At 40.1% G+C, this 27431-nt stretch overlaps 2 protein-coding genes across 3 annotated transcripts; one reads left to right on the top strand and one right to left on the bottom strand.

Annotated features, from left to right (window-relative positions):
- Positions 1-3841: 3841 nt before the first annotated feature.
- LOC101468263 (tetraspanin-8) lies at positions 3842-17434 on the bottom strand. The gene is made up of 9 exons (XM_004566448.3): positions 17301-17434; positions 16113-16220; positions 9260-9322; positions 8607-8726; positions 8181-8255; positions 8008-8103; positions 6251-6388; positions 6008-6091; positions 3842-5607 (listed from the first exon to the last, which is right to left on the bottom strand). Exons 2-9 carry the CDS (start codon positions 16167-16169, stop codon positions 5533-5535), a joined length of 708 nt encoding a protein of 235 aa, XP_004566505.1. The 5' UTR covers positions 16170-16220; positions 17301-17434; the 3' UTR covers positions 3842-5532.
- Positions 17435-18565: 1131 nt separating this feature from the next.
- LOC101468921 (putative E3 ubiquitin-protein ligase TRIML1) lies at positions 18566-25537 on the top strand. Of its 2 annotated transcripts, XM_024805677.2 has the most exons (4): positions 18567-18691; positions 21209-21461; positions 22068-22350; positions 22479-25537. In XM_024805677.2, exons 3-4 carry the CDS (start codon positions 22077-22079, stop codon positions 23540-23542), a joined length of 1338 nt encoding a protein of 445 aa, XP_024661445.1. In that variant the 5' UTR covers positions 18567-18691; positions 21209-21461; positions 22068-22076; the 3' UTR covers positions 23543-25537. The 2 variants fall into 2 exon arrangements, with proteins under 2 accessions (XP_076732376.1, XP_024661445.1); XM_076876261.1 differs by lacking the exon at positions 21209-21461 and having other exon boundaries at positions 18566-18691.
- Positions 25538-27431: the final 1894 nt, after the last annotated feature.

Here is a 27431-nt window from a genome sequence, read left to right as displayed (position 1 = left end):
GGGCCGGGCGACCCAGTTGTCTTCACCCTTCCCAGTGTGGTGAATTTTCTAGCTCTTTTTTTGTGTGTGAAATTATTTTTTTAACCATTTGACTTGAAGTTGATTTAAGTAGATGCATATTCTATTCTTTGTGATATGAACACATGTGAAACAAATGATCATTTAGCCATTTATTTTTAGCTCAAAATGACAACATTAACACACTAAAACAGGTCTCTTTCTTAAACAGAAGCCTGTCATGCTTAACTTTTGAGAATATAAGTAAATCTTTCTTTAAAAGAACTCTGTCCTGCTTAACTTAAAATAATAGAAAACAATAGAAAGAAAAACATTCTTGTAACAGTGCACATTTAGTGCATTTAGTACAATTGGCTTCAGCTAAGGTATTATTTCAGCTTTTCTAATGCTAATCAGCTGCTCCTGTTTGTAAACCCGCTTGTTCCCATGATTACGCATCTTAACTTATCATCATTATTCATCTATGTATTACTTTTATGTATTAGTCATCAATTTGTTGTAATCATCTATCCTTGCAGTTGTTTATTACACAAAATAAGTTATATTATCACACTTCTGGCCACATAGCGCTGATATTCATTGCACATGCCCATATTAACTTTTTCCAGCCAGGTGTTTTCCTTTTCCCATTCTTCCCTTTCTCTGAGGGAAACAAACATTGCTGCTCTAATGCTGGGCTTACACTGTGCGGTTTTAGGCCCATTTTGAGCCGATTTTTGAGTGATCGGACCGATTTTGGCCTTCATCGTGCGTCGTGTAGTATACGTGGGGTAAAGAGAAGTGATTAACACCTCACGACCAGCTCCCGATCATCAATCGCTCGTGAGGGTGTCACCACAGGCGCTCACACTGCTCACGCGCAAACACGTAAACGTCGGTGAAAAAGACGGCGTGATCTGGACACAAGCGAGTGTCTGCCCAGCATTAGGTGTACTGTCATCCGAGACTTGCACCGCAGTGTCGGCGTTTGTTTCCCTGTTGGCCATGCTTCTTGTTGTGGTCATCTTTTGTGTTCCGGTATTTTCTCCGCAAGCGACCTTTCCTCGACCAATGAGATGAGCGGTAATCTGAATTGTCATACTCGAATTGTCATAAGTGTGCTGCCAGCTCATTGGTCACAAAGCAGGAGAGGGGCTGGGAATTATGTTTTAAAACAAAGCGTTAATTCCATTAAAAGTTATAGACTACTTTTGATTCTCACTGTATTATGGGACAAAGTGCGTCCCTTATTAGCTCAATACGGGACATGTACTTTTGTTTCTAAATACGGGACGATTCCGTTTTTTAAGGGACGGTTGGCAACCCTAGGAGTGAGTGAGTGAGTAAGTGAGTTATTTGTTTATGCTACGATTTAGCTCAGGAAAGGAGGGTTTTTTCTTCCAGTTCAGAGCAGAAATGTTTTTGTTAAGAAACTTGCTGTTGTTTTTTCCCCACAATTTTAATGGTAAGCTAGATATATTTCTACTAATAAAATTAGTCAGCAACAGGGATGAGTCAGTGAGTCAGTTGGGGTGTGAAACATGATTCACGAGTCAGTAAAGTGATTCTCGAGTATTGAGAATCACTTAACTTTTCATGATTTGCACATCACTAATCTGGGGTGCTTTTTCCTTCAGTGGAACAATGGAGCTTCAGGAGGTGCATGAGCGTTAAATGGTCCACTAGCATCATATATTTTGAAGGTTAACATTAGTTAAATTAGCTAGCATAAAGCCAGTGTGTCCAGCTCTGCTATATGTGATGTGTCCAGAGCTTCCAACAGACTCGAGCATCACCTCTGCTCTCTACAGTTAAGTTAAAGTAAAACCTTCACGGGTCTCCAGAAAACAGTAATGAGCTGAAGTAACATGAAAACAAAATTTTAACTCGTTATCTTTAAGTTATGTTAACATAATCCTACTGAAGATCTGCCTGAAAAGTAAGTTCCGTAATTTAAACAGTAACCAAATGCTGTATGAAGTTAATCCAATATTTAACTTTAAACTTCATCACCTAAAAAGGCACCCACAAACCCCATCCTTCCCGAGGTACGAGTTAAGTTATTTAAGGTGCCTAGTTCTGCTGGAAGTTTCTTCTTGATGGTACTTTAATTCTCAAAAAACACTTGCTCACAGGGCATCATATATTTGTCGGGATTTTCTATGTATTATTGTTATTACTTTACTAGGGATGGGAATTTAGATGAATTTAACGACTCTGATACCTTTTTACCGATATCACTTAAGGATTCGATTCCTTATCAGTTCTCTTATTGATTCTCATTGGGTTCTTGCCCGCTCCGCTTTGAGCGTTACCACCATTACTAAGCAGCATATCAAACATTACATTTGTGCAAATTAGGATTAGAATTAGAATTAGAATTCAACTTTATTGTCATTGCACATTGTCATTGTCATTTGGATGCATTTCCTCAGTGTTGGGTCATTACTCAAAAAAGTAATGTAATAATAATAATAATAATAATAACAATGGATTGGATTTATATAGCGCTTTTCAAGGCACCCAAAGCGCTTCACAATACCACTATTCATTCACTCTCACATTCACACACTGGTGGAGGCAGCTACAGTTGTAGCCACAGCTGCCCTGGGGCAGACTGACAGAAGCGAGGCTGTCATATTGCGCCATCGGCCCCTCTGGCCAACACCAGTAGGCGGTAGGGTAAAGTGTCTTGCCCAAGGACACAACGACCAGGACAGAGAGCCCAGGGATCGAACCGGCGACCTTCCGGTTACAGATATTACACAGAACACATTTATTAAAAGTAATGCACTACGCTATTTAATTACTCCAGGGAGAAAAATAGTTGAAAGTGTTAGTTAGCAGAATAATGCCGTTGTTTCTGTCATTGGATGCAGTTTGCAGTTCAACATTATGCTCTTGTCCTTTTGTGCAATAAAAATAAAAGTAAGGTCCACATCCATGCTATGGTAAATGACCTGCATTTGTATAGCGCTTTTCTAGTCCCTAAGGACCCCAAAGCGCTTCACACTACATTCAGTCATTCACCCATTCACACACTGGCGATGGCAAGCTACGTTGTAGCCAAAGCTGCCCTGGGGCGCACTGACAGAGGCGAGGCTGCCGGACACTGGCGCCACCGGGCCCTCTGACCACCACCAGTAGGCAAACACGGGGTTAGTATCTTGCCCAAGGATAATTGGCATGCAGCCAGGAGGTAGCCTGGGATTGAACCACCGACCTTCTGATTAGTGGCTGACCTGCTCTGCCACCTGAGCTACAGCTATAAACTATCCTGCTATTTTCCTCCCTCGATAACTGAAATCAGCTGATAGCAGCGCAAGTACAAGAACCAATAAGCAGTACCAATAGGCAAACAGACTAACGATTCCAAGGAATTTGACTACTAGGAACGGTTCTCGTCGATTCCCATTCCTAGTCTTTAACTTACAACACAGCACATTGAAGCGACTGCTGTTGTGATTTGCCACTATACAAGTATAACTGAATTGCTAAGCTAAACAGAGCTATCACATCATTTCGCATGGAACATGCAGCTAAATAAACAAATGTTTCTATATACTGAGGTGTCAGAACTCACAGGGAAGGTTGTCAGATTTTGTCTTTATTGGGTAAATAGTTAAGGCATCAAGCTTTGGAAATGCATTCCACAACTTAATTTATTTTGGGTTTAAAAGTCCTGTTTCTGTCCATGTACAAAGGTAGATTTTTCTTTATCCGATTTCAGAATTATTGGGAGTAACCAGAATCTGTGTGATATCCACTTGGAATTCTAAATGTCATTTCTATTGTTACATTTTTTATAAATTGTGTTTATAAACACAAAAATGTGACAACTCCATAATGATATTAATAAAAATGGTTTAATATATTAGAATTTTCTTTCTCAGATCAAGTCCATCATTAACTCACTTTGATCTCCCCATCTGATAGTTGATTAGAGTGAGTAAAAGTAAAAACACATTAGGAAGGTTTCTGTTCCTTGCAATTATAATGAGAAGGAAGTGAAGGAAGGAAATGTGAGCAGTGTGCGGAAACAGGCCACTTCCTGTCACAGTAAAATGTTCTGCATTTCTTGAATACAATTAAAGCAAATCAGCTGGTACTACCATAAAACTCAAACTCATGACAAAAATAAAAAATAAAACAAAAAACAAACAAACTTACCTTTGGTTAGATTGTATATGGCCCATGAGAAGAACATTTATCTTCAATCTGAATTTCCCTTCTTGATTTGTTTAAATTGTTATTTATTTTAAATTGTGTTTGACAGGTGATATAGTGATTAAAACCACTTTAAACAGCATCAGGAACAAAGCAGATTCATCCAGGCAAACACTGAGCATCCTCAGGCCTGAGGACATTAATCTTTGGTTTTAAAAAAAAAAAAAATCAATCACATTTTTTTTTGACGTTCATGCTTCCATGGGAAAACAAAACAAAAACTTGTAAATTCTCGGGATTCAGTTTTTCTTAATAATTATGGGATACGTGAAAGTTTTATTTAGTTGGCTGAATTTATTTTTGTTTTGTTTTTTTAAACGTCTTTCCTAAAATGGACTACAAAATAAATGAAGCAAATTAAGCAAATGTTGGAACACTTGAGAAGCTTGACATTTGATATAAAAACAAACAAGACACCCCCCGCGCAAAAAAAAAAAAAAAAAAAAAAAAAAAAAAAACCCAAACCTAAATCCCACCATGCCTTATTACCCAGTGAAAGTTTTTTAACAGGAGAAAGAAGAAACAACTTTTATATCAATAATAACCATGATTGAGTGCGAGATTTACTGAGAGGTATGTTAGAACAATTTCAACTTCCTGAGGATTGTCTTTGCAATAATTTTCAAAAAAAAAAACAAAAAACAAAAACAAACAAACAAACACACACAAAAGAATATAAATAATATGGAAGCCAGTTACAACCAGAAATATGATTATAAAAAAACAGACAAAAACTAAAATGAAAAATCCAGACTATACACTTACCTTAAAAAAAAATAAAATAAACCATATAAACCAGATTGACATTTTCAAAAGTTTAAAAAAAAAAAAAAAAAAAAAGGAAACGTGACAAACAAGCAAAAAGTCACTTTTAAGAGAACATGAGAAACTAATTTTTATTTTGTGCACCAACTTGGCTATTGACTAAATATTTTTGGCTTAAACTGGCTTCCGTACATCGTCAAATACACAATCAAATCATAACCAACATACTCATAACAGTTAAAGGTTTGGGAAATTCTAAATCAACACCAGTTAATTATATTACAGTTATTTACTTTGCATTTACTGGGTAATTTCTAAAGCTGCCTGCTTCTCAGACACAAACTATTTTATCATTTCAGGTAACATAATGCCTTTTACACAAAATACAGATTATATAGAGTGTATTTTTTGGTAACCATTGGGACTCCATACTAGTGTATAAGAGGCTTTAATCTCAGTGCGCTTCTTCACAGTGAAAGCACAGGATGAGTTAGATTAGCAGAGGATATATTGTGGTTACATTTGGGCAGAGATGATGGTGCCTCAGGCGTTGGTGGTAGGTCCGTCCTTCTTGCTGATCTGACAGTAGAGAGCCATGGAGAAAGCCAAGCCGAAAATCTGCAGGAACAACAAATGACTCATTATTAAAACTTTAATAAAATAAGACAAAAGAAAATATAAAAATGGTAATTGTTAATCTTTGGGTCTCTTCCACATGGCGGGTCTTTTGCCCCATCCCCTTCCCCCTCACCCCCAGCTGGTCGCAGCAGACAGCTGGCGCTCCCTAAACCTGGTTCTACAAGAGGAATCAGGCACCCCCAGGCAACTGTTTTTGTGATTTGGCGCTATATAAATAAAATTGACTTAATGCCAATTAATTAATTAATCTGCTTTTTGCATGTTCTACAATTTTTCTATCAAGAGAAAAAAAAAAACTTAAAAATTAGAGTATGACTTTTTAATCGAGTGAACTCAAATGTCCCCTGAAGTGATGTGGTGACTGTATGTGTCAGCTCACCAGCAGGACGGCGATGCCGAAGGCAATTCCCAGCACTATCACCATATTCTCCTTCATCAGGTTGACGATTCGGGTGGAGCAGGGCTGCAGGGTGAGAGCAGAGCAGCGTGGGTTATTATGGTTCATTTAACTGTGTCTCAGCGATGAGAGTAAAGTAAGAGTGTGGATTTCTTGTTCAGATATAAAGTGAAATCAGATTCCTGCTGGGATGCTCAATCCAGTGTTCAGCAGTCACAGCCTTACCGTGCTGTAGTAACCTTCTGAGCCACACTCAGCACCGGGGACAGGGGTGGGACTGTTGGTGACGTTGCAGCGACAGGATTCTGGGAATGGATCTGGAGACCAGTCTGTCTTTCCGTTCACAAGACCACAACACTTGAGCTGGGAAGAAAATACAAATAGGATTGGAACTAGTGTAATAGTTCTAGTAAAGCCCTTATTGCTGTTCAGCCTGTCACAATACAGAGGCTTTCCAAAAGTATTTGGCCCCCTTGATCTTTTCCACATTTTGTCACATTACAGCCACAAACAAGAATCAATTTTATTGGAATTCCACGTGAAAGACCAACACAAAGTGGTGTACACGTGAGAAGTGGAACAAAAATCATACATGAGTCCAAACATTTTTTACAAATAAATAACTGAAAAGTGGGGTGTGCGTAATTATTCAGCCCCCTGAGTCAATACTAGAACCACCTTTTGCTGCAAGTACAGCTGCCAGTCTTTTAGGGTATGTCTCTACCAGCTTTGCACATGTAGAGACTGAAATCTTTGCCCATTCTTCTTTGCAAAACAGCTCCAGCTCAGTCAGATTAGATGGACAGCGTTTGTGAACAGCAGTTTTCAGATCTTGCCACAGATTCTCGATTGGATTTAGATCTGGACTTTGACTGGGCCATTCTAACACATGGATATGTTTTGTTTTAAACCATTCCATTGTTGCCCTGGCTTTATGTTTAGGGTCAGTCTCAAGTCTTTTGCAGACTCCAAGAGGTTTTCTCCCAAGATTGCCCTGTATTTGGCTCCATCCATCTTCCCATCAACTCTGACCAGCTTCCCTGTCCCTGCTGAAGAGAAGCACCCCCAGAGCATGATGCTGCCACCACCATATATGACAGTGGGGATGGTGTGTTCAGAGTGATGTGCAGTGTTAGTTTTCCGCCACACATAGCGTTTTGCATTTTGGCCAAAAAGTTCCATTTTGGTCTCATCTGACCAGAGCACCTTCTTCCACATGTTTGCCGTGTCCCCACATGGCTTGTGGTAAACTGCAAACGGGACTTCTTATGGTTTTCTGTTAACAATGGCTTTCTTCTTGCCACTCTTCCATAAAGGCCAACTTTGTGCAGTGCACGACTAATAGTTGTCCTATGGACAGATTCCCCCATCTGAGCTGTAGATCTCTGCAGCTCATCCAGAGTCACCATGGGCCTCTTGGCTGCATTTCTGATCAGCGCTCTCCTTGTTCGGCCTGTGAGTTTAGGTGGACGGCCTTGTCTTGGTAGGTTTACAGTTGTGCCATACTCCTTCCATTTCTGAATGATCACTTGAATAGTGCTCCGTGGGATGTTCAAGACCTGATAGAGATGCCTCAGGGTTGGGAAACTGACATTTGTCACCATGTATTTACATTGCATCATACCACTGACAGACTTGCAGGCAGTTGAATGCACAGTGCCCTCTGGTGGATGTGTGCAGTATGCACAGTCAATCTCATGACGTGTAGATCTGTATTCAGGCGCAGTTCATCTTAAATTTGATGTCCCAGCATTTTAGTTTATTCCCCCTGGTCATGTGTGAGCAGCAGGCAACTGGTTATTCATTTTTGGGTTACATGTTGGGCTTCAGGAAATGTAAATACAATGAGATACCCTGTATAATACCAGCACATTCAAATACCACAAGTGTGTTTCAAGATTTAGGTTAACTCGTGTATCTGATTGACTGCGTCTAGGAAAGTCTTTCTGTATTACTGAAGAAAAACTGTGTGTGTTAGTTACATCTTTCTGCAGATTCTTCAGGTCACTTTTCACCGTGTCAGGTTGTTTTGCAAGTGGCAACATATCTTTCAACTGCTTGTTCACCCAGTCTTCCATCTGCAAACAGAAACGCAACTTGACGTTTGAGCCTCATCAAAAATAAAATTAAGTAGTCACATAGTCACTATTTTTACCTTATTCTGGCTCACAGCTCCTGCGATGCCTGCTGCCACCAGGAGGATGAAGATGATGAGAAGGAAGATGAAGAACTGAGGGAACACACATGATATAGATCAACAATTTTTGTAAGACTTGCTGAGGCGAAAAGTTAAGCAAAATGTGTGTTCTGTCCACCTAAAGTTCACACATCTTTTTAATTGACAAAAACATTTGTGTCATAGTAACAAACCAACATATTTCAGTTTTTTAATCTTACAACTTAGCTGAAATAACTTCAACATAGATAGAAACCCACCAGCATTTGGCAAAAGTTTCAGTTACTGAACATCAGGTATGTGTGTCGGTACAATCCCTCAGTGTAGGTTTCATTAACTAAGTAATGTGTTTTGCTTCGCCTCCCTCCAAAAACATTCCCAAAATAATCAAAATGTGATGCTCACCAGCAGCAACATGCAGCGGCTCTCTCTGTAGGCTCCACAGCAGCCCAGGAAGCCGAGAACCATGATGATCGTGCCGATGGCAATCATCAGGTTGACTGCAGGGAAGTACTGATCGGTGATCTGTGGACAGATGAGGTGGAAGTCAAAGGCAAAGTCAAAGGTTGATCTAAAGTTTTAAAAGCACCTATATGTGTTAGAGAGGATGTTGAAGTTTGTCTTTATGGAATAGTTTACGTGTGATCAGAGAAAATGTGATGAATGTCTGAGTGACAGATGGGAAAATACACAAGGATAAAGGCAATGTGAAGTGAGTGCACGTTTCAGATGACTGGTCCTGGTTGCTGACCATGAGAGTAGCTCTGATGCGATACATAAAGCTCTGAAGGCAAAGCTGGAATCACAGTAAGTTTTATTTACCACATATTCTCCCTGAAGAATGAAACAAAGTCACCTTTTGAGTGTTACCACAGATGATATAAACACAGTAAAGACTTATTCTTGTATGAGAGGTCCACACATCATCTGGAATCCATTGAAGAGACCCACTGTCACACCACTATACTACACCATCGCCTGCACAAAGCCTTAGAACATGCACTTCTGTGCTCATCTATGCAATACTGCAGTCTCTTTAAAGTCCATCACTGGCTCACCTGGTTTCCACCCTTGCTGACTCTCAGGTAGATGGAGACGGCTAGGATGAGGCAACCGCTCAGCTGGAGGGAGAAGAAGATGGAGATTAACCGAATGAGCCAATTTTACAGAATCTGGCGACATCTGGTGGTGAAACTCTGCAGCAGCGCAATAACAAAATAGACATTGTGACATTTAACAAGCACTTCAATCTTCCCTGGAGGAAAAAGCTCTAAAGCTTACCTTTAACATCCAAGTCAGGGGAAAGAAAAGTTTTCAGAATTTGTAATGCATGGCAATATTTCCAGGTATATACACATGATAATATTTAACATGGGGCAGACAATTACCAGCAGGAATAAAATGGACACATCTACTCAAAGGTGACTTTCTTGTAAATACAAGATTGTTTGTGTAGTGTTGCTGAAATTGCTTATTTTGGTGCAAATGACGAAAAAAAAAATTTTTTTTTTTTTATATCTACCTTTTAATGTTTTAATTTTGATTTTCTGATTCTGCCATTATCAATGTCCTCCAGTAATGAGAGTCAAAGCTATGCAGCAGCATCACATTTAGACATGACACAGCACTGCCTAATCATGTTAAAGTAAAAATTACAACATTGTCCTTTATTTTCATCAATCATACTGATTAGAATAAGATTAATACATTTAAAATACATTTGATAAAAATCATAAGAGAACACTTACAGAAGGAATAGAGGGACAGAGTCCAAATAAATAAAAATCAATAAATGGTTTGACTAGGGTTACCAAAACATCTACCAGTTACCATAAGATCCTTTGTCACATCCAGCTTACTTTGAGCTGCCGCCCCCCCAAATAAATAAATAAATCTGACACTTCTCATGTTTCCAGAGTTTTTTATGTGAGGTCCTGATCACATGTGCATAAGTAAGCAGAGATTGTCACAGCTGTGAACCAAATTAAGCCACATCTGTCTGGTTAGTTTGATAACGTTCGCCGCCAACCACATATTTCTAACTGAAGAACAGGGAGATGGGACTGAGCAAAAAGGAATGAAAAAACCCTTTTACACTCCAACAAAAGGTAGGTGTGTGTGTGTGTATTTTTTTTTTTCTCAGGATGCAACACCTCAAACTGCACCTGAGATAACAGCTAGTAGTGTTATCTCCCTGGTACTGATCCGTGTGGACTGTGTCTAGGATTTAGGCGGCTGGAACAAACATTGCTCAAATATCTCTAAAAGTAAAACCCTGGTTAACTTTAAAAAGGTCACAATTAGTGATTTAAAGTTACAGTCAGCTCTTTCCCTGTGCACGTGTTCTGGGTCAGTTCCTCGAAAACATGCCCAGCTGGGGGAAAGTAGATTTCCGTGATTAAAAAGGTCACAGATATACAGCAGGGTCAGGTTCCAGTCAATCACAGGAATGTTAAGCAGCAGCATAGCATTGACTTCCTAGATCGTCTGTTTCCTATAGTACATTTTGTACACTGAAAAACACATTGAGGTTGTTTTCTCCTTGTGGCTACAATTAGATTTAAAAGACAAAAGATGGACTTTCAGATGAAGTCGGAGGGACGTGCTCATTTCTAAGAACAAAGTCATTAAAAGTTCATAACGGCAGGAAGGACACACACTTCAAGTTCTTTATGGGGAAACCTTTTCTGCACAAACATTTTCTATACTGAAAAGTGTTTGAGCATTTAAAATATTCTCATATTCCCACTCATAAAGCATTTTAGCTGTAACCCCTGCATATTGACACACAAAGTCATTTAATTCACTTAAAAAGTAAAACTGGTGATTAGAAGCAGTGAAAGCTTGAGAAGGTTTACAGTTTTGTCATATTTGGGCTGCTGCTTTCCCCTTTTAAAATCATTTTGTTTGAAAATCTGTGACGGGAGAAGTCTTGACCAAGTGCACAGAGGAAAGCTGTACAGATCATTATGAGATTAACAAAAATGACAAACTCATAACATATGCAGAATTAAAACAAGTCGGAGCTCCTCAAAACCCCCCCCCCCCCCAAAAAAAAAAAAAAAAAAAAACGCTCTGTGTCATTTCCCGTGCTTTCAATCGTCCTCGATATCACACACAAACAAGTCGTAGACATCTTTTGGGCAGATGACAGCAAAGTGACGTTCAGTCTGGTTTAACAACAAACAAAACCCTGCTGATGGCGATACTGCCCGAGGTGAAACATAACAAAACTCAGTTTTTGGACTCTACATTTGCTGTTGAGACATCTGCCCTCATGTAGTAAAGAACGAATAGAGGCCAAAAACACAGACGTGTCCCACCTGCAGAGTCAGACATTTGGTTCTGGGTCTCACAACTTCCAGGAGAGTGTGTGCAAATCAGTACCGATAACTGGGAACCGTCCTTTGTCAGGTGAGTGGGCGTGCAGCACAGGAGTGTTTCACCTGCTTTATCAGTGGAACAACACACCCAAACAAAGTCATTGTTTTCTTTGGGAGGCGTTGGCGACGGTTGCAGGGGATCATCACAGCACATACACGCAGAGAGACTTTCTGTTAGGAGAAAACCTGCAGAGCAACATGCTATCAGAGACGAACCCGCCCCAGGGAGCAGCGGAAATAAAGGCCGAAGCCTATATGAACTATAAACTACGTCAGGAATTCATCCCAACTTATTCTTTCTCACATTTACCACACGATTTCCTCAGGGATTAATAAAGTACTCAGATTCTGATTTAAAACCTTTTTAACCACAACCCACAGAGGCAGACACGTGGGGCCCTCTTAGCTCTGTTAATGTAATGGGAAACCACTGAAGTCTGTTCACGTGTTGTTGTCGTCACACAGTTTTGTCCTTTTTATGAGTAATTTCACGACATGCACAACTTAACCTTTAAGTGCCTTTCAAGGGTAACGTTGCCTGTTAATTATTTACCATTACTCCACCACAACGGGAAAAACCCAACAAAGATTAAGATTAGAGATCCCAGTGACAGGGCGCATGCACACAGGTTAATCTTGACCTCAGACTATTAGTGCTGAATATTATAGAAAAAACAAATACAAACGTCGGTATCATATCAAATTGATACGTGCTGGATCTATGTACTGACATTTTTGTCACTGAAGAAAAACGAGTCAAACATATTCTAGACAAACAAGATCCACCTAGAGTAATTATGTTACGCAGAAAGGTGAGAGGAATTTGGAAGTCCGCAAATCAAAAGTTGTTTCTCATAAAAGCATGACAAAATGTCAACGCGTGGGAGGAAGAGAAGAGAGACATGTGAACACATTTCTCAATGTCAAAGACAAGAAGAATAAACCATGTGGAGCAACTCATCAGTAAAAACATGACAGACTTCTACACTTTAGATTTAGTCTACAGTAATCGTTTGGTATTTAATCGACTCCGACTAAAAGAATTTAGATGGTTAAATCAGGAGTAAAACCAGTGAGTACGTCATGATTGGGCATGTTCCCAAAAGCAAGGAATGAGGGTGGTTAATTCCTTAGCACTGATTCACAGTTGGAGACTCATCGTCATTTCACAACACACACACACTGCAGTGTGGCTACTAGTAACCACAGAGCTTTGCAATGCCATGTGACCACCGAAACTGTAAACGCCTCCCTCAGTGAGGTCTCCGAGACACTGCTTCAAGTGGACTGTCAAGTCATATCCGATGGTAACCCACCCAAACTTCCAGTTATTTAAGTTTTTTTATTATTATTATTATTATTATTATTCAGGAAATAATGAAGCTCTTCACATAAACAAGGAAGCAACATTTTAAAATGACACAGTACAGTTCCTCTTTTTTACTTGTTCAAACATCCCAACAAAAGGTGACACTTGGACTGATTTGTACAAATGTTGTCTCTGAACTCAATTAAATTAAATTCAGAAAGTGCTCACAGAGAATCAGCTGGATTGGTGGCAAGGATAATAGAGGAAGGACACAAAACAGGCCTCACAGACACAGAACCCAGGGGAGAGCCAGCTGTGTGGCCGTTTTGCATTTGGATCTTCCTCTAGTTCGTCTCTGTGGTCATTCAGGATGTTCTAAATCTCATCATCATCTAATCATTTTTTTACCTTATTCAATCTATAAGATGGAAAAAAAAAACCCAAAGGAGAGTGGTCACCCATTTTGTGGTACCATATCTGTGCCTCACTTCACCATTATCCACGGCTGGCTTATTAGATTTCCTTTGAAATATTCAGTTCTAGCAGCAGGTTTACTGACAGCTGCTTTAATAATAATGTATACAAGCGTCCTCTTTGTTATGAAAAATACATAAAACATTGATAAAGCTCAACACTAATGCCACTCGGCTCTGTGCCTCTGGTCGGTGCTGAGTGCTGCAGTAATGCTTCCTGAGGGCTGGTCTGCAGTGGTTTCTGTGGCTGAGTGCTGTACAGAAAGACCTTAAAAGTTCCTTGAAGGACAAGGCGGAGTCGTGTTTGAGCAGATAGGTGGTGAAAGAGGATCTTTCTTTGATGTTTCTCAGCAGAGCACAATATGAAAACCAGCATTAAACGAGCTCCACAGAAAATAAGAGGCCTGCTCAACCCTCGCCACCATCATTAGGTAAACACATCACATCCGCTGAGTGGCTGTAATTAAGTTGGGATCGATTTGACTTCAGTTCTGGGAATCTGAGAGAAGACCTGAAAATAACCACAGCAGGCTGCAGGAGGAAACCTTTCAAACAGGACGCACTGCTTGATGAGGATTACAAAATGCCAGAAGCTACATGCATGAGTTTATGACCGAATAACGTTTAAACCTGCGAGCAAACACACACACACACACACACACACACACACACACACACACACACACACACACACACACACACACACACACACACACACACACGAGATGAACATGATAACATGCTTCTGCTTGTTCTGACTGGCTGTGCTCCAAAGACAATGACGTATCCGACTCGTCAGGCTGTAACGACAGAAATGACTTCATAACTGGGCCACTCGGCCAGACCAACACGTTCTTACTCCTTACGCGTAATATTTTATGCTAGGTGACAAATCGCCAACATTTTACGCTTTCGGATACCCAACACGTTCCTAAATGACGAGATTGTAAAAATGAGAAAACACAAGAACCGCTTGGACTCAATCTACACATGTTCGTTCATTTTCTTAAAAACGCTTTGGAAAACACAATTTTATGTCATTTCTGTGCTGGTTAAGGTTAAGAATAGGGCTGGAACGTGTATTACCACGGGACTGTCCTTCCACTGGATTTCACCCACAACCCGACGCGTACCATAAGAACGCGGAAGATAACCTTTGCGTTCCGCGGGACGCAACAAAACCTCGGTATGGTACGCCCCGGGAGTGAGAACGGGCTGGCCAGACGGATACAAGTGCAGATCATGTACAGCATATGAAGCCAGCTTTATGAGCAGTGTTCATCATCTTACACCATAATCTAAAAACCCACAGATTTCACTGAAACTACGGTCTGCTGACACACCTGAAGTGACTCAGAAGACAATAAGACTTGCAGTCATTTATTTCACACAGTTTAATCTGCCTGATCTTCAAACTGACGATAAAATTAAATTGTCAACAGCCTTGGCTTTCATTGTCAAACAAAGACCAGTTTAAAAAATAAAAACATGGCTTAGCCATTGAAGTCACTGAAGAAGTTTTTTAGATCTGGATTCTCTCTGAAGGCCACCAGGTGGTGACAGCTGTGGTTTCAAAAAGACTTCGAGGCCTGAAAACGTTTATAGGAAACCTGAGTTTTTGACCAGACTTCTGTGAACAGTTTACTGCTGGGTTTATCTGCATGGTGATGCTGAAGAAAAAGTCTGTTTTGTAAATCTTGATCACGTCATGGTTGAAAAATTATGGTTATTTGTGCTGTTCTCATTGACTAACAGCACAATTCGCTTGTTGGGGAAAAACTTCACAATTACATGTGAAGTCAGACTAAGATTTACGTTTCCAGCACACCAGCGTTTGTAGTTTTGGCTCTGACGGGGAAAACAAACTCTTGCCTTGCACAAATACGTGCTCTTAAAGTCTTTAAAGTTTTTAGTGGGAGCGGCAACTCAAATACTTCAGCTCCAAAGCTGATAAAGGCCTTCCATTGTTCCGCCTACAAAAAAAAGAGATAATGTATGTTTCCTGCCACCACCAGGTTGGTGTTGAGCAACAACAAAAATTACTCAGTCAAGCTACATGTTGGGCTCCTAGCAGCACAGAATCTGTGGGATGGAGCAAACATTGCTTAGAAAATATGCAAACAGTGCTTTTTAGAAAGACTTCAGTGAACCTCCAAAGACCTACAAACAGCGATGTTTAAAAACAAGCAAAAAAACAAAAACATCCAGGGAGCGCCATCATGCTGAATTGCTCAACTCAGGGGTGGAGGGGACAGCCATGCCCAGAAACTGAACAAATACCTGTTTGTGAAGCCAGAAAAATCTGATACAACCAGTTTTACTCAATTGATGGAAAGACAGAGGGAGGTCAGGACACACAAAGAATGCAGAAAAGGGAAAGACTGGGGGTTAAAGAGACCAAATTTAAGAAAAATCTTAATCAAGTTAGAAAAAGTAGAAATATATTGGAAATAAATAAATAGATAAATAATAACTTTAGTATTGAAAGTTGCATCACAGCTTCCTAAACCAGCATGCCACACCTACTGTGCCAGTTGTCAAACTGATTTAGGGACGAGGCCCAAATTAAACAAACTGAATGCTTCAAACACAAATCAAATAAAACCGGCAGGTTTGCAAACTTTTAAATCAGACTCAGTTGAAATCTGTTGAACAGCCTCAAAAACTCAGACGCCACCTGCAAACACCTGCCCAATCCATCACCTGTGAATAAACTGTAAGAACTCAAGTTGTCTTAAATACTCACCCAAAAAAGAAGGTTGAAGAAGAAGAGAAGGTATTTGATACACTTGTTAACAGCCATGGTTTTTCCCTCGATTCACGTCGACCGCCTGCTTCAGAGGACTCGAGCTTCCTGCACAGTGAACACACAGTCTGTCAGATCAGTAAACACACGAGCCTGCTCTACTGTTTCCACCCATTCAGGGTGTGTCCCTCACTGCACCCTCCTCCTCCTGCTTCCACATCTCCTCTCTCTTTTCCTCTTTTTTTTTTTTTTTTTTATATTTTCATTTTCCCTGCAGGATTCCCTCGTTTTTTCCCCCACCAGTTTACTATAATCAGATAAAATTAAGATCAACATATGGAAAGAGCTCATGTTTAAACTCACTGCTCGGCTGAGACGAGAATCTGAATGATACTTCAACAACTAGGATAAAGGAGGATAAACAAACTGTTTCACTTCATCCGTAAGTTCTGACTTCTGATAAGTCAACTGCTGTTGTATGGATAGATGTGTTCAAACATTCACATCCATCTGTATCAGTTTTATACTTGTAAAGCAGCATCCGATGATCTGAATGATCTTCTGCCCGACATCAGCAAAACCAGCAATATAAATCTGACTTTACCCAAGAAGAAGCCACTAAGCCAAAATTCCAGCAAGATTAATGGGATTAGTTTAAGCATGAGAAGGTTCTTTAGTCTTAAATAACCTGTAACAAAAGCCAGAAAATCCTGATTAGGTGGCTTTCAGTTGCAGGGATAATACAGTGGGTGTTTCTGATTCCAGCTGCAGGACTTTTTTTTTCTTTTTAGGTGGGTGGGTAAGGAAAGCGACAACCTAGCTTCTCTGGAGTTTCCACATTTTACCAAGCTTAGAGGCTGCTTGGTACATTTTCACTCAAACATAAACTCCTGAACCCTCACAAAGTCATTTCCCCATCAGCGGAGCCTGGTTTCAGGGTAAAATCAGATCACCAAACCACAATTTAGACCCCGGTTCTTTTATACATAGTTGAAGACACCAGGCCACCACACTGAAAAGTAAACTTATTTCAGGTTCTTGTTTCATTTGTTTGTGTGCCCGAATTTGTGCATAGTGTTCCTCCTGGTTCCTCTATCACACATCTGACAATAAATGAGAACAAAGCAGCGAGCTGCAAATTACACCTCAGTGTAAACCAGCAGATGGCAGATTAATCATTCACATTACCTTCTGTTTCCGTTCTGTCATTTATTCACTCACTCACTCAGGCCTCTCCCAGGTACACTCTATTCCCCAGGCTTTCACTCCTCACCTGTTCCCAGTTTCCCAATCAGTGCACCTGCCTCCTTGTACCCGATTACCCCTCCAGGATTTCTCCAGTCACTGTTGGATTTTCTGTTCTACCCTAGTGAGTCTTTCCCTCTGGTTTTGACCTAACACCCACACACAGAGGTACAACTTATTTTCTCACTCATCTCAGAATCAGCCACCTTATGTGTCAGTAGATTATTACACATATTATCATCACAACTATTTTAACCTTTTAGTGTAATTTAAAAAGTCCAAATCATTCCCAGCTCACCTGTAATTTTAAATTTCCCAGAAGAGGTTCATGCAGAGGGTAAGATTCTGGCAACAGGGTGAGATGGAGGCAGATGATCCGCGGTAGTGACCCGCGGATCATCCCCTAAAGGAAGCAGTGGAAAATGGAAGAAAACGATAAACTAATGGCCTCTCAGACTGGTATTAATTTCCAGCAGACAGTGTAAAAATTAACTAACTACAATCACTTTCACTTTATATTACTATAATATAAACTACTATAACTATACATACTGAAAAACCCCCCCACAAAAATAAAGAATTTCCTCAATATATGCAAACAGATACTTTGCATATATTTGTATATACTGTTGGTGTTAGAATGAAAACACCAACAGTCGAAACATATTTAAAGTTTTTATCAAACCAGCTGATTCCTTTAGAAGAAGGGCATTCAATGTGTAGTGAATCATTAGCCTATTTTAATCTTATAGAGTATGAATGAATTAAATAAAAACTAAACATAGTTGTTGAGAAGTTCTGTCAGTAAAATGTGCTTTTAAGTCGCCATCTAACGGCAGCTGTATGAAAATACAGCAGAGTGAGTGCACACCTGTGTAACTCCAGCTTCCCCTTCACTGTCTGTGAGCTCACAGATACCCTCACACCTGTGTCTGGTCATTGTTTCTGAAGGTTCTGAGTATCAGGGGCTGATCTAGAAGGGTGGCATGGGGTAAGTGCCACCCCAAAATGATCTCTTACCATCCCAAGTGCCACCCTAGTTTTGCATATAACAGTGTTGTTTATTAAAATAAGATAGCATTAACACTTTGAGCGTAGTTACAGTTAACAGTGAATATAAATGCTAAAACTGAATATATTGCATAGTGTAACCCCCCTCCACCATTAACAAATGGTTCAGCCCATCGCGCAGACCGTTTTTTTTTTCTTCTTCTTCTTTTTTTCCAGTAGTAAGCAATGCTTATGATTGTGCCAGAGCACATTCTGAACAACACCATGGGGATTTCAGAGTTCGCACAGGTGGTTGGATGTTACACTCTGGAAATGGAATGAAGGTGAGTGTTATTAACCCTCTGTGGTCCACGGACACGCTGCACCTCCAAATCACATGACTGATGTAAGCTGACGCAGCAACAAGCTGCAGCCACGTTGACTCGGTTTTTCAGCTCATAGTGAAAGTTCGGACTTCAAAGTATACACCGGTTTTTAAATTTTAATTACAGGCCAGTAATTAAAGTTATGGAGTTATGAAGTTATGTTAAATATATATAAGCCATGCTTTTTTTCTAAACACGGTTTTGTGTGTGTGTGTGTGTGTGTGTGTGTGTGTGTGTGTGTGTGTGTGTGTGTGTTTATTTAAAGCGTTTTCTAAAGACGGCTCGAAAACAGTAAAGAAAAGAAAAAAAGGCACTTCTTTCCTATCGGTGGAAAAATGTACCATGTCGACCAAATTTTTTTTAAAGTCATGTAGGATTTGGTTGTTTCGGAAGAGGGAGGGGAGAGTTTTGGGAGTGACAGTAAAGGAGAGAGCCAGAGTGAGCGAGTGAGAGAGAGACAGTTTTTAGATGTGGGAGATTTGTGACGTTTAGTGTGAAGTTAGTATAGTTAGTCTGTCGTGTAGTCGTTGTTTTGTTTTGTGTGTCAGTGAGGGGACTAACGAATGTCCCCTGAGGGAATGTCACAAAAGCACACATTTTTAGATAAATAGTTGTATATTTTTACAAAATGTGTGCATAAGTTTTCAAAATGTACAATTTATATTTGCATTTCAAGTTATAAAAATAATAACTGACTCAACATGTCTGGGTTTTTTTTTTTTTACAGTAGAAAAATACTACCAGGATTTTAAATTTCCTGTGTGATTTCAGATCAGTAATACTAAGTATTTCAATGAAAAAACAACTAAATTTGGTGTGATAAGTCGTGAGGTTGTGCTGCAAAGAATGAAACCAAATAAGGCAAGGGGAAAAAATAAAATGAAAACAATTTGAGGGTGAAATACAAATGTAAAATCAAGTCGCCTCAACAATGGCCAGTTATATTTTGGACCTCAGTGGGTTAATCCAACAAATCATGAAAAATTAAGTGTAAATTTTTGTTCGTGACAGTGCAGATTTCTGACATTTTGTGTAATTTAAGTATGTAACAATTTGATTTTTTTCTAACAAAAAACAGTGAAACTGAAGTTGAACTTGTGTTTGTAAATGAACCGCCCCATGTTGTGTAGCTTTCTGGATTTTATACTTATTGGTCTACATATTTATTTATCATACCAGGCTACACAGTACATAAAATCAAAACTCACATTTTTTATGTAACTAAAGTGTTTAATTATGTGGGCTACAGAAAATAATTGAATTAGACTATATTTTTAGAAAAAACGTGTATACTTACTGCATTTGAATCATTTTAACTATAAGTAAACACCTACATATGTGTTTGGGGAAAAAAAGGCTTTGATTTTGCCACCCTAAGAAAATTTCTCTAGAGCCACCCCTGCTGAGGATTCTTTTAAAATAAAAAAAATTACACGAGGGTTTGAGCTGTTACTAAGAAGGCATCAATGCTAAAACAAAAGACGTCAGTTTAGACTTGAATTAAAAGAATAGATGCTCATACAGGAGGAGATTGATATCCAAGTGTCAGGAACTGGAGTGAGAAGTGTCATTCAAAGAGAGCCACACAGTACAGAACAAGCCTGGCAGATGTAGGATGCAAAAAAAATTTAAAGACCCTGGAAAGAAAACAAGTGAGAGACATCTAAAGACTTCAGAGTAACTGCCCAGACACTCGTGAAGGAGTTAGCTAATGAAAACAATCACTCAGACTCTGCACAGGAATTAACTGTGAGGTCGCAGACCAAGAAAAACTCCACTTTTGCAGAAGAGACTAAAGTGTGCTAAGGACAACCTGGAGACAGATTATTCATGCTAGAAGTGAGTACGTTACTCAGATGAGCTCAAACTGGAGCTCTTTGGTCACAGAGACGCAGCTTATGTTGTTTTTAAAGAGAAAAGCGAGAGAAGTACAACCCGAAGTAGAGCGTCCCAACATTGAACCACGCTGGTGGGAATACTGTGAACGTTACTGGCTGACCTCCACAAAGCCCTCACTCCCACTGAAAATGTGTGAGGTGAACTGAAGACCAAGGTCCGTACCAGAAGGCCATTGAATCTGAAGGAACTGGAGAGATTCACGGGACATGTGCGATGTGTTTCTGTGTGTAAAGAAAATAATGTGAGCATTTAAAATAAAACTGGGGTGTTTGAAAAATCCTTGAACCGCTCTGGATCAGCTCTCCACTTCTTTGCCTTCTCGAGTCTCTGAGTCGTTGCTGGTTTTTCTCTGCCAGTTTTGTTTTTCCCATCATTTATTCAGCAATGGTCTTCTGAACCCTCTATCCACCCTGACCTTCTCCCTTTTGCTGAAGGTCCGTCTAACTATTCTTCAAAGTTTGGCTGGAGATTATATACGTTGTCAAAAGAACTGGGGGTCATTTTAAGCTTTATTCTTTAATGAAATATTAAATGTTTCATTCTTTGTCTTCTCACTGAGTGTTTTCTTATTTTTAGGAAATATCTGCTGGTTCCCCATGTGCTCACATGCTGTCCTTCCTGTTCCTGCACTCTTATAGTGCAGTCTGGTCTGCCCGTACACGTCTTACACGTGGTGTGTAACAACCTGAGTTACCGTTTAAATGAAGCGCAGCTCATAGGACGGTCCGGAGTGATGTCATACTGACATTTTTCAGGCTGTGAATGTGACGTGTAAGAAGCAGGGAAGGAAAGCAAGCTGTGGTGACTTTCTCTGGGCACGTTGGAAGTGGTAAGAAGACTTAAATATTTAATGTAATGATTAATTTCAGTGGAGCATTAAAGAAAAATGTAAGGAACTGTAACATAATCTGGATTCTCTGAGACTCAGCATGTCAGGACTCGTCTCACAGAGCCCGACACAGATGATTGTCTTCTTTTCTTTAGAAGAAAACACCCAAACTTTTGCTCATTTACCTGATTTATACAGCAATTTTTCCTACATTTAGTGGAAATTTCAATCAAATTAGTCCATGCATGGATGTAAATGTTCACTCGTGTGGAGTGAACAAAAACACACACAGCAGCACAGTGACTGACCCCTAAAACGATAAAAGGACTAAAAACACTGAGTTTGCATCCGGTGATCTGGTGTCACTGCTGCGTTTGTTAAGAATCCAGAAGGCTATCAACACTGCAAAAGCTAAACTTAGGACATAATCAAAGCAAACTGAATCATTTTAGGTCTTAACTGCACTTTAATATTGCTCTAATATTTATTTAAAGTATGCGAGCAGACAAATTCACAAGAAGAAGCTTTTATCACAGCAGCGTAATGCTCATATTCATACAAGAATAACACAAACATCCCATCTATTTCTGCTTTTTGGTTTATCAGGAAGCCACAATGACGTCTACTAAAGAAGCTCTTTGGCGCACTCTTGAGCATCTGACAGCTGAACAGTTCAAGAACTTTAAGTGGTTCCTGAAGGAGGGGGATATGGAAAACGGTTTTCCAGCCATCCCAGAGGCCCGACTGGAAGGAGCGGACAGGTTGGATACGATCGATCTGATGGTGCAAAAATACCGCTGTCCAGGAGCTGTGCAAAAAACCATGAAGATCTTAAGGAAGATAAACAGAAATGATCTGGTTCAGGATTTGTCAAACCAGTCAAATGAAGGTAAAAATATGAAGAGCTGAAAAATAAAGGTTCACATTAGTTGCATGAATGATTGCATTTAATACAGCTCGAGAAAAATCCTCAATAAAAAAGTTGTTTACAGCTTTTCCTGTTTTGGCTTGTTTTAGACCACAAGATCTCTGCAGCGCTCCCACGTGATGATGAGACAAGGAGGGCCAAACTGAGGGAGATGAAAGCCCAAATTGATCTGAGGATCAAGGAGAAGCAGATGAAGATCTGTGAAGTCAGACGCACAGCAGAGCTCAGCAGGAAGTCTGCAGAGCGACAGACCTCAGACAGCAGGAGGGCGTTTGAAGCGCTGGTGGCCTCTGTCCAGAGCAGTCTGGATAAAATCATTGGAGAGATCGATGAAAAGCAGAAAATGACACAGAAACAGGCTGAAGGATTAATCCAGCAGCTAGAGCAGGAAATCTCTGAGCTGACCAAGAGGAGCGCAGAGGTGGAGCAGCTTACCAAAGACCAACGTGACTTCCTGCCAAGCTTCTCGTTCACAAATGAGATGCTGACAGAAGCCAGGTTCCCCCAGCCATCTTACAAAGAAACTGTGACTCAGCTGAAGGAAAAACTCAGCAAAGACATGGAGATGTTTCTCGCTGTGACTGAGCTGAACAGGCTCCGGCAGTTTGCAGTGGATGTGACACTGGATCCAGACACAGCACATCCCAACCTCATCCTGTCTGAGGACGGGAAACAAGTTCGCTGTGGTGACATAACACAAACTCTCCCAAACAACCCAGAAAGATTTGACCGTGCTATTAATGTTGTGGGAAATCAGAGCTTCTCTTCAGAAAGCTTTTACTATGAAGTTCAGGTTAAGGAGAAAACCTCCTGGGATTTAGGTGTCGTTAAAGAGTCAATAAATAGGAAGGGATCAATGTATGTGAGCCCCAAGAACGGCTTCTGGATAATATGTTTAAGGGCAGGAGAGTACAAAGCCTCACGTGTCCATCTCAGTGTGGACTCTCAGCCAAAGAAAGTGGGAGTGTTTGTGGATTATGAGAATCATTCGGTCTCTTTTTATAATGCTGAATCCGCACAACTCATTCATTGCTACACTGACTGCTCCTTCAAAGAGAAACTCCGCCCTTTCTTCAGCCCCGGGACTCTTCATGGTGGCCAAAACTCCACTCCGCTCATCATCTGTCCTGTCTACGGCAACTGTCAGATCTGATCAATCATCCTTACAACTGCGTGAGACTCGTCATAGAGTCGTCAGCTTCTCCACCTTTATTTATTTATCACCCCTAAGTGGACATCTGAAAACAAAAGGTCCAGATGACTGTGACAGACTTATCACACCAAACCCTCAGCCAACATTTGAGTGGTTCACTGTTAACCCGATGGGAGTGTTCAGGGGTTAATATAGTTTGTAGTATTCAGAGGGTCCAGTGTGGCCCTCTGAATAGCACAAAAATGTAATCAACCCTTCACCGACCCCATGTCACACAGCAGCATCAGGATTGGGTCTCCAGTCGTTAAACAGATGGTGTCATATGGGGCTGTTTGAATTGTTTATTTTATCATCAGTTTTACAGCCTTCAAACTTAGATTTGTGTGTTCTTAGTTGTGATCTTGTGGAAGGTGTCACAGAAGGGCCACAGTTTTACGCTCAGTACAGTGTTCCCTGACAGATTTATTCTCGGCATTCAGTTACATGGTTGAACAGGTAACTTTGGCCTGAGCTTATTTAAGACCATGCCGGTGACCACTGCACATGAGGTTCGGTGTCATATTTTACTCTAAAAGTTCAGGGTTTGGTCTAAACTCTAGAGAAGAAAAACCTTCCCGCACAATCAGAGAGAGACTGGTTTTCAGCCTTCAGGGTCTTATTTAACACACAGACAGTCATTTTTCAAACATCTCCTCCCTCCAGCAGATCATGTTTTACTTGCATGTCGAGTGGGGGGGATCCAAACTGCGACGGCAACCATTCTAACTTTGCATGCAGCTAGCAGGAGAAAAACTCATTCAAATGCAGGTGTGGTTTTTCTACATTTAGACTCTGTGGTCTCACAAAGGCGCGTCTTTCACCATCCGCGATCTCATACTTTCTAATGCCCTCTTTTTGCAAAATGGAGCAGACATGGTTTCAATTTTCCCACTGATAGTATCAAAGAATATAGACAGTGTAGTGCCTTTAAAATGGCACTACACTAGTTTAAATACATTATTACAGGAAATATCATGACTGTCCAGTTCATCCATAACATTTTTCTTCAGTGTCACCTTCTTGTTCCTCATGCTTATTCTGATGGTGTTTCATAGAGACATTTTTCCTAGTCCACTGTGCAATGCCACCACTCACTTAGTGCTTACTTTCATTTTTCTTTCTGTGTTTGAGCAGGGATGTCAGACTCCTTTTGTCATAAGCTACTTTGATGTTAAGTGAATCAGACCAGTGAAACTGACCTTTCTGTCAGTGTAACTACACAGTTACACCAACACATCTTAATATAAGGCAAAGAAGTGCCGTTTTAACTGTACACCTCAGTTTTTCTGCATGATAAAGAAATATTGCTGTTGGGTCATTCCATCTTCTGCTCGACAGGAGCAACAGAAAAAAATCCTAAAATCTGAACGACCGTGGTCTAAAAAAAGACACACATATTTAACAAAATCATTCTGAAATCACATGAAAGTGGGTTGATGGATGACAAAAAGGTTTCTGAAGTTTCTCTGTGGTCATTATATACGGTAAAACTTTGGATGATAATATTTTTTTGTTCAAATCAGAGATGGTCAAACATAAAATTTTAAAAAGTTTGCTGATTTAAGATGGAATAAATAAATTTGTAAATTTACAGAAGATCTGGCAGCTCATTGTCCAGACTCTCCTGTAATTTCAAAAGTGAAGATTTTGTTAAAATTCTGATTTTTAATTTTTTAAATACAGATTTTTCTCTGATAAATGCTAAAAAAAAATCAACAACAGCAGTGTTCTGTCATTTCATTTGGAGTACAAATGGCAGTGGGTGAGGTCTTTATCAGTAGGAAAAGCTGTGACCAGTAAAAGTTTAATCTGGCCCCCGGGCCTTATTTTTGACACACCTGGTGTAAATGATTTGTTTTCAAACATTTTTTTTCTTCTTCTTCAAGAAAGCCATCTTTACTGTTTACTAGAAAAGATCCACACTGAATTTTACTTTAATAAAGATGGATAATGTCATCAGTCTTTTTTTTATGTCCCACATTAGCAGCACCCCCCCCCCCCCCCCCCCCCCCAAAAAAAAAAAAAAAATTGCTGCAGTTTCCCTTCGTATTTGAGTCCCTTTGTATTTCATTTTCATTTCAGTGACTGCGTTGATATGTTACCTGTATGCAAACTTCCTAAAGTAATAAAGACACGATGGGCAGCTGATTACAAAATAACTTAATCACCAGGACACATAAAACTGTACAGTAATAACAAAAACTACCTGCTTTGAGCTGGAGCAATAGATGATTCAATCAACAGGAACCAGCTGTGCTAACGAGCCTCTGTGCTGCACTTCCTGATGTAATGTTTCAGTAAACTGAGTAGCACTAAAATCAGAAAACACCAACCAGAGGATAGAGCGTGGTTTCATCATTAGATGCCGGAGCAGTACTGTTGGGTCTTGTGTATTGCAGTTAACCGCCATGACTTACTGACACGTTTTCATGAAAACACCCTGCAGTCCTTGACGTCGGCCATTACTGGCCCACCAGCCCTGTGTGAGCTGAAGTGAAGCTCATTAGAAAGTTTAACACAATTATCTGAGACTTTATCTCCAAACTGACATTCAAGTCTCTGGTTTGTGTTTCAAACTGCAGACTTCAATCCTTTTAGTCATTCAGCAGGGCTGCGTTTGCATTTTTGATTAAATCTGTTCTTACAGGACTCTGCAGTGCTGTGGAAAACTGAGTCCACAGTCAATGATTCAGTAGCTGTAGCAGTAACTACCTGCAGAAACTGTTTCCCTTTGTGACTCGTCTCACATCACTGTGAAGGAATTTTGGACCTCTTGTTCACAGCATTGCTCGAGGGTCCTGCAGCATTTCAGTCATTCTGTTGGAGATCAGCTGCTTTGCTTGGGGTTGTTCACCTGCTGCATGACCCAGTTTGAGTCAAGCTTCAACTGTTGAGCAGATGACTCACATTTTTGGTATTCAGTGCTGTGCAAAAGTCTTGAGCCACCCCTCATCTCTTGATAATTTGTGTCCGAGGAGCCAGACTTTCTACTGATTCCTTAAAGTGGTTTCGAGCAGTAGTTCTTCAGCTTTTTGAAGGTCTTTCAAAGCTTCTTTTGTCAGACATTAGCTGCCTTTCCAGTCCTTACACTGGACCATTTTAGAAGAATTATTTATTTTTGTTTGTTTAAGCCGCTTCACTCTGACCTGAGGTTCGCTGAATTATATATGAACTGGACTGAAAATCAGTGGCAGTAGGTCTGATGGAGTCATGAAAACATATTTGAAATTTTTGACTCACATTATTGTCAGTATGTATGGAGGAGGCCAGGAGGGAGGTCCAACAGTGAGTGTCTGCAGCCATGTGTTAAACATGGCAGAGGCTCTGCCATGACTTCTGGTACATCTTTCGCCACCTTACAATGAAGCGATTGCAGCCATTCCCCAACTGTGTGAATGGTACTCATAGCCATTGATCAGTCTTTGATTAATGGACTTGTGCTACATCCATATGGACAGAATCAACCTTTTGGGATTTTCTTGTAAACTTTAACTAATGTGAAAATTAAATTACAAACTATTTCTTTCAAACACTCTGAAGGAAATGACACGTGATGAGCTGAAGACGTTCTAGTAGTTCTGAAGCAGGACGACACCGATGAAAATTTCTCAAAAAGAGCTGAGATGATTTTAAAGCTGATTTTAAATCTAAAGTTTTTATTCGAGCCTATAAAAGCTGAAGGTTTTTCACATTTCTGCTTGTCAAGAAGGAATCACGCAGCCCTTAGATAGAAGACAACACCAAACTTTTTAAGCTTATTAATAAACACACACAATGATTTAGTGCAGATGTTACGTTCCCCTAAAAGGGTCCAGGCGATGAAGGGGAAGTAACAAAAAGTGTCCGGGTC

Source organism: Maylandia zebra, linkage group LG17 (genome assembly GCF_041146795.1).
Source record: "Maylandia zebra isolate NMK-2024a linkage group LG17, Mzebra_GT3a, whole genome shotgun sequence".
Taxonomy (NCBI): domain Eukaryota; kingdom Metazoa; phylum Chordata; class Actinopteri; order Cichliformes; family Cichlidae; genus Maylandia; species Maylandia zebra.
The sequence above is the reverse complement of the archived record's forward strand: the minus strand, read 5'-3'. Positions and strand labels throughout refer to the sequence as shown.

Excerpts from the sequence above, each read along its gene's own strand:
- LOC101468263 (XM_004566448.3), bottom strand. The coding sequence starts at position 16,169 with ATGGCTGTTAACAAGTGTATCAAATACCTTCTCTTCTTCTTCAACCTT. Across the intron at positions 8,727-9,259 it reads TCAGCAAGGGTGGAAACCAG|ATCACCGATCAGTACTTCCC; the intron begins GTGAGCCAGTGA and ends ATCTGTCCACAG. Across the intron at positions 6,389-8,007 it reads TGAAGAATCTGCAGAAAGAT|CTCAAGTGTTGTGGTCTTGT; the intron begins GTAACTAACACA and ends TTTTCTTCCCAG.
- LOC101468921 (XM_076876261.1), top strand. The coding sequence starts at position 18,665 with ATGTTACACTCTGGAAATGGAATGAAG. Across the intron at positions 18,692-22,067 it reads ACTCTGGAAATGGAATGAAG|GAAGCCACAATGACGTCTAC; the intron begins GTGAGTGTTATT and ends TTGGTTTATCAG. Across the intron at positions 22,351-22,478 it reads GTCAAACCAGTCAAATGAAG|ACCACAAGATCTCTGCAGCG; the intron begins GTAAAAATATGA and ends GGCTTGTTTTAG.